This window comes from Phaseolus vulgaris, chromosome 3, assembly GCF_051622355.1.
Source record: "Phaseolus vulgaris cultivar YP4 chromosome 3, ASM5162235v1, whole genome shotgun sequence".
NCBI classification, from domain to species: Eukaryota; Viridiplantae; Streptophyta; class Magnoliopsida; order Fabales; family Fabaceae; genus Phaseolus; species Phaseolus vulgaris.
This window is the reverse complement of record NC_143500.1, coordinates 50,970,602-50,988,848: the sequence shown is the minus strand read 5'-3', so window position 1 is coordinate 50,988,848 and position 18,247 is coordinate 50,970,602. Positions and strand designations below refer to the sequence as shown.

General features: G+C 31.5%; 2 protein-coding genes across 12 annotated transcripts; both read right to left on the bottom strand.

The window, feature by feature from the left end:
• Positions 1–6,057: 6,057 nt before the first annotated feature.
• LOC137808405 (GTP-binding protein Era-like protein) lies at positions 6,058–12,797 on the bottom strand. Of its 10 annotated transcripts, none has more exons than XR_016519287.1 (11): positions 12,277–12,794; positions 11,835–11,980; positions 10,712–10,852; positions 10,523–10,636; positions 10,282–10,407; positions 9,062–9,160; positions 8,854–8,955; positions 8,414–8,494; positions 8,178–8,313; positions 6,220–6,369; positions 6,058–6,089 (listed from the first exon to the last, which is right to left on the bottom strand). XR_016519287.1 is itself a non-coding variant. In XM_068609490.2 (10 exons), the coding sequence occupies exons 1-9, from the start codon at positions 12,650–12,652 to the stop codon at positions 8,227–8,229; spliced, it is 1,272 nt and encodes a 423-aa protein (XP_068465591.1). In that variant the 5' UTR covers positions 12,653–12,797; the 3' UTR covers positions 6,058–6,369; positions 8,178–8,226. The 10 variants fall into 10 exon arrangements, 8 of the variants coding, with proteins under 8 accessions (XP_068465591.1, XP_068465593.1, XP_068465597.1 ...); XR_016519288.1 differs by having other exon boundaries at positions 6,220–6,353; XM_068609490.2 differs by having other exon boundaries at positions 6,058–6,369; positions 12,277–12,797.
• Positions 12,798–14,119: 1,322 nt separating this feature from the next.
• On the bottom strand, positions 14,120–18,042 carry LOC137808404 (uncharacterized). 2 transcript variants are annotated; one of them, XM_068609486.1, is made up of 4 exons: positions 17,761–18,042; positions 16,439–17,131; positions 15,655–16,083; positions 14,120–14,592 (listed from the first exon to the last, which is right to left on the bottom strand). In XM_068609486.1, the coding sequence occupies exons 1-4, from the start codon at positions 17,876–17,878 to the stop codon at positions 14,414–14,416; spliced, it is 1,419 nt and encodes a 472-aa protein (XP_068465587.1). In that variant the 5' UTR covers positions 17,879–18,042; the 3' UTR covers positions 14,120–14,413. The 2 variants fall into 2 exon arrangements, with proteins under 2 accessions (XP_068465587.1, XP_068465588.1); XM_068609487.1 differs by having other exon boundaries at positions 17,613–17,850.
• Between the last annotated feature and the right edge of the window lie 205 nt (positions 18,043–18,247).

The window sequence follows — 18,247 nt, the reverse complement described above, 5'->3', positions numbered from 1 at the left end:
TAGAAATTAAAAAAAAAAATTAAATTAATTTTTATTATTGTTAACAACTAAAGTTTTAACTATCAAATATTTAATTTTTAAATTTGGTAGCAAAAACTTTGATTGGTTAGATACTAATTTAGAAACTATTTAACAATAAAAACTAATTTAAAAACTATTTTTTTTTATTTTTAAAATAATCTTTAATTTAATTACTATTACAACTAATTATTTTGATCTGATAATTTTTTTTTTTTAAGTGTAACATTTCAAAATGTGATTTTATCATTTTAGTTTTTATAAATTCCAAAAAAAGTGAAAGTGCCGTAATCCACGGTAGTTTAAAATTATAAAATATATAGCTTAAGTGGAAATAAATAAATAGTTTATGAATTAATAACGAACATGTTAAAAATACTTAAACAAAATTTATATTTTTTAAAATAATTTATATAGAAATGCTACTAATTAATAATAAAACTATCAAAATTAATATTTATTTAATTAAAAATATATACAAATAACACTAGTGTTAGTAATATAATTCTTTCACTAAATTCAAATTATTGTTGAATAATATGTCCTACTCGTATTTCAAGACTAAAATAAAGGAATACATCATTTGTTTTTTTTTTATGAAGTTACATGCACGCACATAGGACATGCAATAAATAATATAATTAGTTTATAAAAATATGTAGCTAACAATAATTTGATTGAAGATATCTTATAAAAGAAATTTTGGTTGTTAATTAGATACTAATTTAGAAATCATATAACAATAATAAAAATTAATTTAAAAATTAAAAATTTATTTAATTTTTAAAATAATTTTTAATTTAGTTATTATAACAACTAGTTATTTTTTATCTCTAAAATTAGTTTCTGTTTCATGATTTTTTTTAGCGTAATGTCAAAATTTGTGTTGTTTTTGAAATTATTATAATTGTATATTTTTATGAAATATGAAACATTCCAATAAATTTTGATTCTAAAAATTATTCGTAGAAAATATATAATATTTTAAATTATTTTAGATTCAAAACTTATTATGAAAAAAATATCAAATTTAAAATTAATATAAAGCTAATTTAGAAACATCCACACTATTTGTTTTTAAAAATATAAACTTGAATTTAAAATCTAATCAATTATTTAGATTCGGATCTACAAAATTCCAAACAAGTGTTTTTATAAAATATAGATTTATATTTAATTCTAAACTAATTATTTGAATTTAGGTTGCATTTTAAAAAATCCAATCAAGGTTGAATATGCACATATTGTTGCTTTCATTCCTTCTCAAGTTTTAGGATACTATGAGATGAGAGATCTTAATTTTATGGGACTTAATTTCTAGTTCCTATACGCTTATAGTAAGACTTACTAGCTATACAAATATCTGAATAACAAGTGATCATTTGTTTCTTTAATGTTGTTGATAAAAAAAAACACAAATATCTGAATATGGAAGATGATATGTAATACAACATGTAATGCGACTAGCTAATGCTCTTATAGATTAAGTCCATTAAGTAAGAGATAATGAGATTGTCTTTTAACCAAACTTTGTTTATCTAATTGTTAATATACCCTATTACTTTTATATTGCCATTTGGATACATAATTCTTCACTCACCGTTATAACTTCCTTAAAATAACATAAACAATATCGAACTCGAAGGTAATTTTAAAATATTATAATTAATTTTATTTTTTTATATTATCACATAAAATTGATTTTTATTTCTATTTCAAGTAGATTTTTAGGTAAGTGTAATAAACAAATTATTAAAATAGGTTCTTACCAACTATTCTTTTAACATAACAAACAATAAATTTTTAACGTCAACTATATTATAATATTATAATATTCAAATCATTAACGAGTCATTAAATATTTTAAGATATTAGTTCATATGAAAAACATGTTTACTACTTCGAAAAACTCACAATAACTTATTTTAATAATTTTTTTACTATAAATATCAAAAGATATAAAATGAATAAAAAATAATTTCACGTTATACTACATCAATAAAAAAAACCATATTTAACCAAAAATATTATTTTTTATTTGGACAGATATTATTGTGTCTCATAGTGAAAAGATAAATTGACATCGCAGTCTCTTGATTTTTGATGGAACATCGTGTAAGACATAAAAAAAAAGGTGAGGAGTGATATGTGCATTAGACCTGGTTGGGTACCAGTGAGAATTAGAAGATGGGAGACCACAAAAGAAGAAAACATGAAAAACACGTATATGGGTGACGAAATTCTTCTCATTTTCACATCACAAAAAGGAACTCCTATGGATATTTTCAACTTACCTTTCTATCTCTCTCCTTTAACCCATTTCCGTTCCTCCTAATTCACATAGTCTAAACAAAAGCCTAGGTGACATAACACAGTTTCTCTGTAAGAAAAATGACATAACTCAGACTAGAAAAAAAGGGTTGTAAAGGTGGTGAAAACTGGTCAAGAAGACTATAATAGAGTAGAGGTGGTAGTTTGTAGCCATGAGAGGTGGTTGCAGTGTTACTATTGTTAGAGTTAGATGAGTGATGTGACTATGAGTCTCAGGAGTCATATCGTATAGAATAATAATAATAATGCATAAGGGCAAGAGACATGCATGCATGTTGGCCCTGCCCTGCCAATTTCCACTGCACTTCCATAGGGCTTTGGGAACATGCTGAATCAGGTTCTCTATATCTTCAAGTCACCATTTATTAACAATAACTTTACTACCAGATAGTCAAAATGGCCAACATCGAATGGTGGAAAAATTCTAATGACTCATCTAATCTAAATAGATTCAGTAAAATTTTATTTAAACGGTAATTAAGTCAATTTATCTGGAAAATGTGATTAAGGTAGAATTGAATTGTTTTTTTATCTACGAATGGATCCATGACCGTTGAGGTCTATTAAAAAAAATATAAATACTAGTGATATATATTATAAGAAAAAAATATTCAATAAAAATCAATTTTAGAGAAAAAAAAAATTAGTTGTTATAGTGACTAAATTAGAGATCATTTTATAAACTAAAAAGTTGTTTGATTTCTAAATTAGTTTTTATTATTGTTAAATGGTTTTTAAATTAGTATCTAATTAACTAACAAAGTTTTTGCTACCAAATTTAGAATCTAAATAATTGGTAGTTAAAACTTTGGTAGCTAATTAGATACCAATTTATAAACTATTTAACAATAATAAAAACTACTTTAGAAACCAAAAACTTTTTAATTTCTAAAATATATCTAATTTAGCCACTATAATAACTAACTATTTTTTTTTCTAAAATTGATTTCTATTATATAATTTTCTTATAATGATATGATTTTTTCTCTGAACTCACCTGCATATTATTGTGCTGATCCTTGAACTATTTTTACATATTTCTCCACAATCATTTGGTGAAAAGAAATACGATCAGAAATCACTAACACCTGATAAGCGTGAAGACTAAAAGCAGAAAACGAAAAAAAAAAATCACTTTATAAAAAATCTGACCTATAACCACTTTTCTTTTCTTTTACTATGGAAAAACAACAAAAGTCTATTTGGGATAAGAAATTAACGATGTGATAAGCTTCTTAAGTCGTTTTCAGAGTTGATGTGGCGGTATGTATAAAAATTGGTTCAATCCACTTTAGTGAGAAAAAAATGTGTGATTCTATGGACTTCTTATCTTCATAACTTGGTTTCTGACATTTCAAATAAGAGACTTATTCTTTAAATGCACAAGTCCTTATAGCTCGATTCCTTTTCTCTTTTTCTCTTTTTCTTCTCGGAAAGGACTTCTCTGCTTCACATTTTTATCTCATCTACAATCAAAACTATATTTTTATGAAAATATCTCATTTCAAGACTTCGATTAAATTAGTTTGAAATTTTATTATCATTTGAAGATAATATTTATTATTAGAAAATATTGTCATCTAGTTATTTAAAAAGAGCGATTCTCAAAAAAAAAATTACCAAGCAAAATTCTTATCCCAACAATTTTAATCAAATCACTGATAGCATGTGTTTAGAGTTTAGGTTTTAAAAAATGATAAAAAAATTCTTAAATTAAAAGTTAAAATATTAAAAATTGTACTTCAAACAAAAAAATGCTTCAAATTTTTCACGTGTCGCACATTAATTATTATTACAGTTGATGTAGTGGTTTTAAGGTAAAAAAATATTTATTACAACAATATATTACTAAAATGACTAATTAAGTGGTCAAATTAGTGAGAAAAAGTTACTTTCCCATTGTTAATTATGGAATACTTAAACTTTAGTGGCATTTTTTCTTTTAAAAATTGCATATAAATTATTATGTCATTTATTTTAACAAGATAACGGTTATGCATGCTCTAATATGAAAATGAAAAATCTATTGTTTTTGTTGTTTTTTACATTATTATTGATTAGGACACAAAATTATATAAACTATAATTACTTTATTACCTAACTAGATAAGTTTAAGATTTAATTAGTTTATATTAATACATTCAAGAACAATAAAATTTCTTTATAATTTGGTTAAATTTAGGAATATCATATACTTTAATCTTCGTGGAGCTATGTTAGAAATATAGAACCTCTCTTAATAAATATGATTGATTAGTTATTAAGATATTACTGATTACAAAATTGAGGAGATTGTTACTTAAATTATGGATGAATGATTAGAGAGCATAATCTAAGATGTTAAAACATAATATTTTGTTTAAGTGCATGCTTACGAATATATGTCTAGCAATGCAAAGAATTTCATTACATTTTTTTATTTAACTAATTTCACATAGTTTTCGGTGTCTTAAGGCTAATTAACTTGAAGGTAATTAATGGGTGGAGGCATAAAAACTTCATAGAATTACTTATTTTGTGCATGAGGAGTAGCCATGGACAAGGAGACATGCATGAAATGGGTCATGAGCCAACTACATAATAGGGCATCAATCTCAATCCAATGAAAATATATTATTTTAGACCATCAATTTAAAAACTCTATTTTAATATCTAAAGATTAAATTTGAGATGAGAAAAGTATTGGTCTTAGTAAGTCCGTTTCCTCCTACAGACAGATTTTTTTTTTTTTTTTTTATCTAAATATAATGATATGCTAAAGAGATAAGGATAAGAGGGAGATGAAAAGGGAAACGGCATGCAGCTCCATTGATGGTGGAAAATAGCTTAACCGGAATCTTAAGACAGGCATATATTAAACTGCTTCGTGGTTCTCACAATAGAGAAGGAAAAACCAGGAGAAAATTACGTGAAACTTTAGACAACGATCTTGAAAAGGGATTTTGTGTTGAAAGCAGAAGCTTATTTTGAGAAATAGATGGGACTTTCTGGCCTGGAAAGTGCAAAAGGAGTAAGAGGAATATTTGTAAATGTTTTTAGAAGATACTATGCAGAGTTAAATAAACATTTAATCTCAAGTACACTACATTGACAGATAATAGATATTTCATTTTCCAAATCCTTCTGAATAGGAATAATCGATCGTGCGGTTTAAATGGGTTCTGCAAAAGGGTGACATTGACCATTACTCACAAAAAATGGTGATGTTGTTTCGAAGGCATATTCTGTTTGCTGCTTTTCTTGTTTAAACTTATCGTGTTGTTCCTTAAGGACCATCATTCTCTCTCGGCTTATTTCACGGGAAAAAACCAAACATGTTTCTTGGTTTCACAGCCACACTACTCCACAAAGTTTAAAGAAAACGTTTGAGCTATGTAGCCCATAGCCCATAGGTGCAGGCTTTGATGTTGAGCCCGTGAATATGAGGAATTTTTTTTTAGTAAATAACACTTACTATGTTTAGATTTTGTAAAATTTATTTCAAAGTTTGAAAAACACTTCAAATAGAAATTTTGTGATTTCATATTCTTTGGAGAGTGCAGGATGGGATATACTGAGTAGAAGGAGGAAGGAAAGGGCTAAAATGTTACCTTCTAGGTTTTCTCGTTGACCGTCCAATATAGTAGCATATAGCCCTTTAGTCGATGTGTCTATGTTGAGTTTCCTAAACTCACTCAGCCTTTTCTTATCCAAAATGTACTGCAACTTCGATTGCATCTTTTCATATTTTCTCATGTGAGCTGTTAAATGCAAATCTCATTCATGTATTTTCTGACTTTCCCCACAAATATGGGAATCCAAATCTAACTTTCCTTTCTAAAAAAAATCCAAATTTGAGTTCTTAAAAAATTATGTATTGTCACATCTCACCTACATTCTTGTTCGTGGGACTTTGGTTTGGGATTTTGAGTTGCTTTGTGTGCTCTTTTCTGTGCTCTACCTCAGACAGGCTCCTTTCTGTGCTTTCCTTCTACCTTTTTCATGTACTCTCATACTTCGTAAATCTGGGGGAGGTAAACACTATAAATTTATTCAATATAAAGTTCAAGAAAGATTTGTTTTCACACAAAAAAAAAAAGAAAAAAGAGAAAGTAATAGAGAAGTTTACAATAATTTAATGAAGAAAAATGTAATTTCTTTTTTGGCTCATCGAGCCTGGTCCATGTGTACATACATCAGGTGGAAAAGAGCGTTATAGCTAAGAATTGGAACAAAAAAGGGGATTCAGGATTGCTGAATTGCTTGCTATTCGTTGTTTAGGGTCTAGGAAGGATACATGGGGTTGTCATGAGCAGATATCTATCTAAATGGAAGATCAGCAAGCCAATCCCTTGCAAAATTGCTTATGAATCATATACTACTCCTTGCCAATTCATTTGATTTGCAAATTAAGTCGTCTCTCAAATCCTTCCACGATCAGATCCTTTCAATTGAAAACATTGACAGTAAGAAAGAGGGAGTAATACAAAGTTAGAATGAAACTGTTAATGTGTTTTCTGCTTTAATTAGTACTTTTTTATGCATGGGAAATAGGGAAGACTCAGCAATACGTAGGTCAAAGTGAAATTATTTCGTAGTTAACAATACAATTAAAGTGTACTAGTCAAATATCAAAATCATATGCATCAATTTAAGTTATTACTTGAGTGAAGAATATTTTTTCAACTCATTCTTTACACCTGTTTTTCTTTCTTTATAAAATTTATAAAATACGGATCCTCACCTGTTTCTTTTTCTTTATACAGTTTACAAAATAAGGATCCGCTTGCATACAAATTCATCTATAGAATACAACTAGCACAACTACAGAAATGTGGCACAAAAGACACAAATAATGATTTTGTAAGCAATTAAGTACATCAACCATCCGATTGTTTTTGTTTATCACATAAGTATCATTCTTTAGAAGCAAATCTCTAGCATTATCGGACAAAAAGATGCAGACAACTCTCTTAGCACATATGAAACTCTTGTGTTGAATGTCTTACATCAAATAAAACCAAATTAAAATATATAAATGAAGATAAACATCCCCTTACAAATTAGTTTTATGAAAATGAGTTAATTTAAACTCACTTCATAGTATAGTATTAGAATAATTCAGAATCTATCTTAGGCAAGTTCATTAGGACCACTGGTATTAGACTCCTACTAGACTACTCACAAATATTTGATCACACAATCGAGATGTTCATTCTTCATCATGAGAGAGTCTCTTAGAAATCACATATCGAAGATAAAACTAAATTATCAATTATAAACTCACTTCCTAATACCTTGATTCACTAAATTGTGAGAATAGACAATTTTAATGTCATGCAACGCCAACTTAAATTTTGTGTGTTTAAACTAGTTTTGGATACTACGAATATTATTAGACATCTGGTATTCTCCTTCAACTTTCAACTGTGTCACGCAGTTTACATACACTCTGTTTATACATGAACAGCTAAAGTTCCTATTTTCCAAAAATAAACGAACCCTAACAAAGCTTTTTCTTAAAAATATTATTATGATTGAAATAGATGGTAATATGTATTCGTAACACTGTTACCACTCCCGTTCCTACAATAGCCGAAAACAAAAAATAATGTAAATGTGATAGGGAAAGGAAAGAGAAGCTAATGAAATTGCTTCCATATCTTAAATTTTCCATTCAACATATTTTTAATTCACATTTTTACCGAATAGGGATCATTTAACAGGCCTACAAGGAAGGGAAGAGGGTTAGTGTCAACCAAAATCATATACAGCTCAAGTTTTGATAGCAACCGTGGCAAGGGATCTTAACTTTGCTGATCAAAAAAAAAAAAGGGATCTTAACTTACATATTATACTAGATGCCAGATGAATATTTTTTGTTTAGCCATCTTCACATTATATAACACGTATCTGACCCCCATAACCATAGTGCTTTAGAAGCCCTTCATCCTGTCGCCAATTTTCTTTAATCTTTACTTCAATCTGTTCAGATTTCAGACAACGGTATATATATATATAGAATAAAAATTCCAGTCTAGAAGGAAAATGTCTTCAAAATGAGTAGCGTAAAAAATTGGCTCACCTCAAGATAAACTTTCTTCTGTAAAAAATCTTCAACATCAAGGCGAGCAGCCATTGCAAGCAGTTTCAAAGCCTTTCCTTCCTGGTGTATTTGAGCAAAACATACAAGTGGTTACTGTTCAGTTTAAAATATGCACCAGCTAACTGCTCATTGAAAAGGGGGAAGAGGCATCTTTAGCAGTATTTTGATTTTTTCCAAAATAAAGACAATTTCTAAGATTAGAGAAGAACAAAAATATCAGAAGTCTAAGATTACTTTCAGTTGCAATGCATGTCCATCAAAACAGATAAAAATTATTTTTTGCAACAATGTTATCAAATTCAGTGTTTAGAGAGTACACAAAAGCAAGAAAAGCAGTAATAACATTGGTAGTGTTGACTGTACAAATAAATTCCACAATTTCACAAATGATCCACTGAATTCTGGTTCAAGTGACATACTTTTCCAATAAGGATAATCTTCTGTGAGTTTTTCTCAACCAAAATCTCTACTTGTATGTAATCTTTTGCATTCGGCCGAGCTTTATAGTTTACAACATTTACCTGAAAGAATTGGATATAAGAAAATATTTTGACAAAAAGAAGTTAGTTATTCGTTCAATTTGAGAGGGGAAAGTGGGCTATATCACATAAAAATGAAGATGATTACCTGACATGCGTATGGAATTTCATTTCGATACTGTATAAAAATCTTTTCTCTAACAATTTCAGACACAAAAAATCTTTCTGGATGCTCACTGACTATATCCTGCAAATTCAGGCAAGTCAAGGCAGCATAGAAAATGAAAGAAACAAGTAGGTAGAAGAAATGGCAAGTGGGTATATTCAGGTTCTTATTGTATCCAAATTTTTGAATAACATGCTATAGCGATAGCAAAGGGGATCTGCACTACAATATATCAGTGGATGAAATCTGTACAGAGCAGAAGGAAATATCATACACTATTTGTAATACTTGAACAATATTGATGAGTGGTATCTACAGATTGGCGATTTAGTCATGGTGCATTACAGCTTAATTGTTCAAGCCATGGGAGGTCGATGACAGTTGTAACTTGTATATATGACATATATCATCTAAAATGCCTCATTTTTCCGGTTCTTAGAGTACCAGAACCATTACATATGTAATTAGTTACACATTAGTTGGGAGAAAGCACTAACAACCTTCTCCATACCATTACTATGTCACCCACTACAGTCTATAACTGCGTGCCTATAGATGGTACGGCATATTGACAAGATAATCACAATGGGATTGCTGGACTGAAGGCCACAAAATTAATCAGGATGCATATGCTAAGCTTCAAATTGATACTGTGACTTCTCAAGTAGGATCTATATAACATATCGTGGATGAATGTCACTTAAATTTCTTTATAACACATCTTTATACAACAAGAAAAATTAACATGATTCATAACAGAACATTGTGGCATCACATGATCTATATAGCTGACCCCACATCACTGGGAAAAGGCTGAGTTATTTGTTTGTTTGATTGTCAATATATAAAAAGTAAAATTAATGGGAACTGTTATAAATCAAGTAAAACAACATGTGTATTTGTGACTGGGAACCTAACAGATTGCTATGGACATTTATATACAGCCTAGTTCACCTTAATGACCTTAAACATAAACCCCAGGAAACTACCGGTTTTTATTTCAGTTTAAGCAGCAAATGAAAACTCTATATAATCAAATGCATTTACTCTTTTTGTAGTCAGGTGTGGAGTAGCAGAAGAAATGGTTATTTTGTGGTTTAGTTTAATGGGGTCCTCATTTTATTTCAAACTGTGAAATGAGTCAATGAGATAGCAAAAATGAAATTTGAATGAGGACAACAAAATTCTGACTTTTGACATGCCTTAGGATAATAAGCTGGTCCATTGGGAATCTTTGACAGTATCCAGTCCTTTACATCTTCAACCCCTTGACCATATTTCGCACTAACAGGTATAACCTCATCAACATCAGTAAATTTCTCATACCACTGCAAGAAATTTGAAATAATGAAGACATAAATTTTTGAAAGAAAAAAAAACCATGCCAAAACCAATGAATTAACTTATACATGTGAATATGAATACTAACTACTTTGTTCCAACCTCAAGTTTCTTTGCAAGTTCGCCAGGTTTAACGAGGTCCTTCTTGTTTATAATCAATAGAGTGGGGGGTTTATCTTTGAGGTCTCCTATGCCTTCTTCCAACAATCCATCAATCTAGAGATAGGAAGCAGTTTGGAAAAACAGGAAAGAGAATAAAACTAAAACATTCTTGTAAAGGAAGATCCCTACTTTTTCAGGAGCTTTACGTGCATCCACAAGAACCAATACACAGTCAGCATTAACTGCTGCACTGCGAACATTTTTCATCATCATTGAGTCTAACATGTGCATTTCCTTCTGTAGAACACCAGGTGTGTCGTAAAGTATCATCTGCAAGAGATTTGAAGGTCAGAAAAATGGAAAAATATAAATTCAGGTGTACATCCATTAAGTTTTCAAATTTAGTATTAACATGACTCATGAAAAAATAACAAACACTTACCTTGTGCACAATGTTGAACTTGTGAATTCATATAATATTAAAAGAGAACAATATATCAATTTGAATTACCCCCACCTCATTTAATTTCTGTGTAACAGTTTCAAATGAAATGCCAATATGCAAGATCATTTATCTCTAAAAAAGGCACTAGGATGATAAATATCCAAGAAAACTATAATTCATGTAATTGAATGTCTCTATTCTAGTTTATGATATAACTAAGAATGGAAGCTTCCACTATAAGAAGCCAATGACACTCTTTGAAATGTGGACAGCATTGAGCATGATATTAGTTAGTGAAGATCACATTGATTTTAGAATGAAATAAATCATCAACTCAAAAATATTCTCCAAATTGTGTGTTTGGGTGACCATTTGCAAAACTGATTTTGGAATGAAGTGGTGTGTGTTTGGGTGTTTTTATTCTAAAAACAAGTTAATAGCAAAATCCAATATAAATGTCTTTATTCAACACAAAAGCTGATAGCGTGTTTGGATTCCATTAAAGGACGTGCATATTGTACTTATTTTCCACGCCAATTCTAGTAAACACAAGGAAACTAAACAAAAGTTGCTTCACATATGACATGAATGATGTGTTACTGAATTCAATCTAAACATGCACTAGCTAAAGTTGCTTCATTTCAAAATCAATTTTGGAACTAGAATCAGTTATAACCAGTATTTAAACGTGATTTTGAATTATCCAACCTGAACCCAAACAAGTATCATCACACATTTAAGAAATAGGAAAACAAAAACAGGCATAACAATTTTTACAGGCCACGCACCACATGAGAAACAAAGAACCAACTAGACAAGCTGACAAACCCAAGCAGAAGAATTAGGAACCAATAACAAGATTAAAACCTGGTAATCGGTTCCAGAACATATACACAGAATCCGATGCCGGGTTGTTTGAGGTTTATCAGTAACTATTGACAACTTCTGACCAAGCATTTGGTTGGCCAATGTACTCTTCCCAACATTTGGCTTCCCAAGTAACGCCACATATCCTGCATTTGAAGAAATATAAAAGCATGAACCAACTCTAACGCCAGATATCCGGCATTTTAGATTTTTCTAACATGTTATTGAACCCTATCCAAGCATACTGCTTTTGACGCACTCTCTATTATGGTTGAAATTTATGGGAAATCATAAATTTTGCTGTCCTAGTTATCCTAACTTAGTAATTTTCACTTAATTTTAACTGCTATCCTATAGAAAGAGTGTATTAGAGAAATTCTTGATGACACTCCTCTCTGAACGAAACAAAATAAATTCAGAAACCCTAGAGGGAAACACGAACCGCTCCGGTGGTCGGGACCTGTATCGAAGTCAAGCTCCTCACTCTCGTAATCGTCGAGCAAGGCGATGTTCCGGTCGGGCTTGTCGCTGAGGGACAAGAAAGACGAGTCGTCCTCGTCCAAATACGAATCTTTTTCTTCTTCTTCTGCTTCCTTTAACTGTAGTTTCAATTCTTCTTCGCCGACCCAGAGCTGGTCTTGTTTGGCGTGGAATACTTGGAAGCGGCGGTGTCTGGTTCTGGAAGAGAGGTGGGAGAGGGATTGGGTGGGGTTCCGGTGGAAGGTAGCGAAGGCGCAAATGGGAAAGAGAGAGTGTTGAAGTTGAAAGAGGAAGTGTTGCGTGGGAACGGTTGCAGTTGAAGAAGCCAGCTTCTCCATTGCCAATGCCTCTGCTCCCTGCGCTACTTCTTTTTATCCAACTTATAGGATAAATTCAACTATTAACTGTTAACTATATTTCTTTCACGACGTCGTTTTTGTTGGTCAGCACTTCCGAATCAAGGGCTCAGACCACTGTTCTAATGGAACCTGTCTTATATTATTTATTATATATGTAGAATTTTTAAATATCAGAATAGCGTGTTTTACTCTTTATAAAAAATAAATGAAATAATAAAAACATAAAAAAAAAACATCAATATCTTATTATATATAAATTAAATAGCATTAAAATAAAATTGAAAAAATATATAACTCAAAATGAAGTTAATTAAAACACGTAAGTCTATAAGATTAACACAAAGATTCAACATCATTACAAGTTTAGTGATAATATTTGGATAAAGATAATATAAATTTGCGACTTAATAATTTCATTCTGACCTAGGATTTTGGGATAATAGAGTTTATAAGAAAATAGCACAAATTGAGATAGATTTTTTTAATATTATTATTATTATATTTTCTTTTAATTATGGAAGATGTGTGGTGCACCACTCCCTGCTTTTTCTTAAAAGAGAAGTCACATCCCTTCATTTTTTTAAATGTAAATTTGAATTATACTGTAGAAATACTGTAAAAAAAATTATTTTGTTATTACGAATATGTCATTATTCTTATTATTAAGATTTAATAAATATAACTGACTTAAAAATGTTATTATAATTGTACTATGTTATCTTTAAATTAAACTAGATTACATATTATTATTACATTAATTTGACCATTCGAGGTAAAGTTAACGAAAAAAGAGAAGAGCAACAACTTTGTAATACATTTTCTATTATTAGTGAAAAATTATTTGTAATTACAAAATCAATAATACAATTTATCAAACAAAAGTGAAACCAGAACCTTTTTAATAATCTGAGTATACTTTAAAAAAAAACCGTTTTACAAAATGCAACATTTCTCGGAGCTTGAATATATCTACCGTCTATTTAGGTTAACCTCACAAATTTAACTTTTAGACTAACAATAGCCAGACTTACTTTTAATCTTACCAAATTGAGAAAGGATTTTCTACCAAGTAAAAATATATCACACACAAACACACACAGATAATGCAATCTGCTACATAAACAAAGCCAATATAGGTCATATAAAATTTACATTACAATTCAGCAATATTTTATTTCAAGCGCTAAAGAAAAAAGAAAAAAGAAAACCTCCTCACCCACTCCTGGCATGCTCGTACTTCACGTGCAACGAATTACCACGATACATTTGTCAACCATGGAACATAGCGAACTGAAACAATGCAGAGAAACACCCAGGTCGGAAAGAATCCCTAACAGGTCATGCAGGATCATTGCTTGACCAGATTTTCTTTATTACGGTTCATCAACATCAAGTATCCAATTTCTTCAGTGGTGTTAAAATGCTTGAAGAAGCAAGTATAAAGAATTAATAAAAAATGCGCTCTTCGATAATGTATCGGGTGAAAAGAATACTTTGCACCCCATAATCCATAAGAAATTATGGCGTATTATTATTTCACAACTCAGACTGAACCCTTTTACTAACCTACTAGCTAGACATTCCAGCGAAAGGCAGATGTTAAATTATGGACATACTTAGGACGCCGCAAAATTGTAATGATCAAGAGATATGTTAGCCACACAGTAGAACATATAATTTTTATTCTCCTCCTCTACCATAACTCGGCAATGAAGTTAGTATGACGGTATACATGGTATATTAGTTGGCTGCATCATCATGTTCACGAACCGGATCATGAGCTGCAGCGGTTGATCCTCTACCCACCGGGAGATAGGACAATACTATTGCTGCAGTACCAAGTGCAAGCGTGGTAGTAATCGAGCCCCAAATCCATCTCTGCCTCCTACTCCTTCTTTGTCTCTCACGCCTTGCCATCTCTGAACAAGACAGAAATAACATAAATGAAACAGAAATAACAGATGAGACAAAGCCTACCAAACTACTGCATATATTGTGCAAGCATTAGACAAAAAAAGCTCATCGTATTACATATCCATTAAGGAAATTCTAACATTGCGGGAAAGTTGACCATTAAATAAAAATAGTTTTGGACCATGATCAGCTATAACTTAAAATGGGTAGGCATAGTATGGGTATTGCAAGTACAAACACTTGTATGAAGAACACAAGTACAACTTTTTTCACTGCATACCTAAGATTGTAATACATGCCATAAATCATTTGTAGCATTAGGGCAGGTTTGGTAAAATAAAAATCTTACAAGGTTTATTTGAAGTAATGAAACTGGATCATAACCTTTCTATAAGTTCTTCTTAACTTGTTTCAATAAGCAAAATGAGAAGCTAAGTTGTTTTTAGCTTATTTTACTTGCTTCGCAGTAAAGATTAAAATAAAATCTCACATTACAACCACTTAGGTCCTTCATTTTGTTATTTTACCCAAACACTCAAAGTAGAAATCCTCAATATAATGTCTACCAAAGCAATCACACTGTAATAAAGCATAAGATATGAGCTCATACAATATCATCACAATTCATAACTGTTCAATTGATCTTCATTTCACAATAATAAAAAATGGTTTCTGTAATCTTTCCTTTTCTCCCAGTAATTCTCTCTTATTGGAGGTTTCGTGTGTATATAGCCCATAATCAACATTATTAAGCCACCAAACAGCCTACCATCTTACTTTTTTTATCATACATAAGACCCAGCTATGGACATATCTATTACTCTATCAATAAAACTATGGAACCACATTCACAGTCAATGATCATATAAAGCAGATACTATGCCAAAACCTGGTGGTTTTTATTCAACCATCTCTTAACAAATATTTGTGCCATTTGTAAAGTAACTAAGAGACGTTTTTGGAGGAAAAATAAAATGACAAATCAAACCAATTATAGCTTTAAGAAAAAAGTACATTTATCAAACATTAAACGCAAAATATCCAGTTTAAGATAGAAAGATACACACCTACTGCTTCCTGGTTCCTCTGAGACATCTCCCTATTCATGGTCTCATAACAGTGGAGACGTTCCAATAGTCGAGCAATCTCAAAGTTCTTCAACTCTAATTGAGCTTCCATCTCCATCTCCATTTCTGCCCTGGCAATTCCTCTTCCAATGCTGTTTGATATGAACCTAGTAATGTAAAGTTGCTGAAAGACATCTTCCATAGGATCAGAACTCAGCTGTTCACCCTCAGATGTAAGGTTGGTAGGCAAAACAATTCCCACATGAGATAACCCTTGTCTAAGTCTCTCCCACTGGCTTTGCAAGCTGTTAAGGGATTCTTCAACTTGTTTCCTCTTCTCTATCTCCATCAATAGACTCAACCTTATTTCACGCAAATCAGATTCCATATCACGGTGAGAATTTTGAGTCCCGCTGTCAGATGAGAGTTCTACAGGAAGAAAAGAGCCAATATTGTTTATATCATGAAATATTTCCAAGAAATATACTGATCCTCTTCCTCACATCTAATTATCATTCCATGTATGCACTAAAACTGAGAAATCGATGGATAACCAAGATATCATTTTATCACTGCAGCAACGACCACACACAGTAACATGAAGAAAAGACGGAAAAATGGAAATCAAAAGTTATAAAATAACAATAATAAAATGAAAAGAAAAATGGTCCTACACATTACACCCGATTTCAAACTCTATAGAGCACACCCCTATGGTTGTATTTGTCTACATGCTAAAATCAATTCCGCAGAAATAATTGTCAGTGAAACTAGCTCAACTTACCTTCCCAAGCATCAAAAAATTCAGCCCGCTTCAATGCTAGTTCCATGCCTGTATTATCCTCACCATCTGTGCAACTTTTTATACTCATTGAATCATTTGGATCAAAAAAGTCTTCACACTCACCAGCTCTTTCCAAATTCAACGCCACTACTTTATCCATATGTGGCCCATTAAGAACGCCACTACTTTCACTTTCCCTATGTCTGTGCCCAGGGTCACAACCATTGTTGCTACTAAGGCCAGTATCATGTGCACCATTCACCTGCACCTCCTTAGCAATAACAGATTCGGCCTTGGTAGAATTGACTTTGAGATCAACGTCAGAAAAGGCAACCACAGAATCATTGCTCTTACCATTAGCATTTGGATCATCAATATCCTTCTCCTTGGCCTGTACATTGGCCTCAGAAGAACTTTTCATCAAGCGCGGGCCACGGCGTTTGTGATTCACAATGTACGGAGAAGGAGGGAACGAAGAGGGCGCATCTGGAAGCGGCGTCACCTCAGGTGTGGCATAGAGTGCTGGCTTTAATTGAGGACGAGGAGCGGGCTTCTTTGCCACTGGCGGTTCACTACTTCGCCTATGGAGCTTCGTTGGGACAGGCATCGGCACCGGAGCAGATTTATAAGAAGGTTTCGAAGCTCCAGGCTCTATCAATCTATCAAATGCTATGGCAGTAAAGGTCGGCATGGCTGTACAAAATCATATCAAAACGACACATGGACGTTAAAACAGGAATAATCATGAATTAAGACCGTTTTCAGGCCAATTCAACGCAATTTTCAATTATGCATAATTAAATCCAATAGATATAAATTTAAAAATCGACAAGAACATACGCAAAGACACTAAAATTCAGGCAATTTTCAATTATGCATAATTAAATCTAATGGATAGAAATTTAAAAATCGACAAGATCATACGCAAAGGCACTAAAATTCAGGCGGCAAAAAGATCAAACAAACAGAAAATCCCTAACCTAATATAATGCCCTATACTCTCCCTAAAATACACCGAAAACAGAAAAAAAGAAATGTTCGCACAATTCTAACCTAAAAATAATCTTCTCTTGTTGCAAAAGAAAAAGAAAAACAATGAAAGAGAAAGAAAAACGAATCCTAACACAGGAAATCCAATATGTAGCCTGAGACCTAAACAACGGAATCCAATTACCGGTATCCGAATTGCTATTTCTGTTTTTCTCAACCAAACTCTACAGGAAATCGAAATCGGTAAGACGGTTTTTCTCTGTTTTTTCTTGTTTATTTTTTCCACGAAATCGAGGAGAATAGCAGAAAGGTGAATAGAAGAAGAAACAAACCTTGAACGAAGAAGAAGGAAGAAGGAAGAAGGAAGAAGGAAGAAGGAAGAGGAGGAAAAGGGTGAAGTGAAAAGGACTCAGTGGACGCCTGAAATGGGAGGCGTGGGAAGGTGCACATATTTTGGATATATTTTAATATTTTGTTATTAGGACACACTTCCCACACCCCTGGAATCAATTTCGACCTTCAAAATCTCCAACCTTTTCTTACCTTGCCCTAATTCATTTCTCCATTTTTTTTTTATTATTCTTTTCTTTCTCTAATTTTTGGTGCCAACGCCCTCTCGTATTCTCCACTTATTGTTTAAATATTGCAAATTATTTATTTTTAAGCCACAAAAAAATATCTATTTATCACTTTAATAGGCACTCATATATCTTGCAAGATAATCGCATTCAAATTAAGTGAGATTATTAAATGCAACCAAGTTTGGCTCTGAAATAACTTCATTTAATACAACTTTATATGTTTTCAAATTATTTTCGG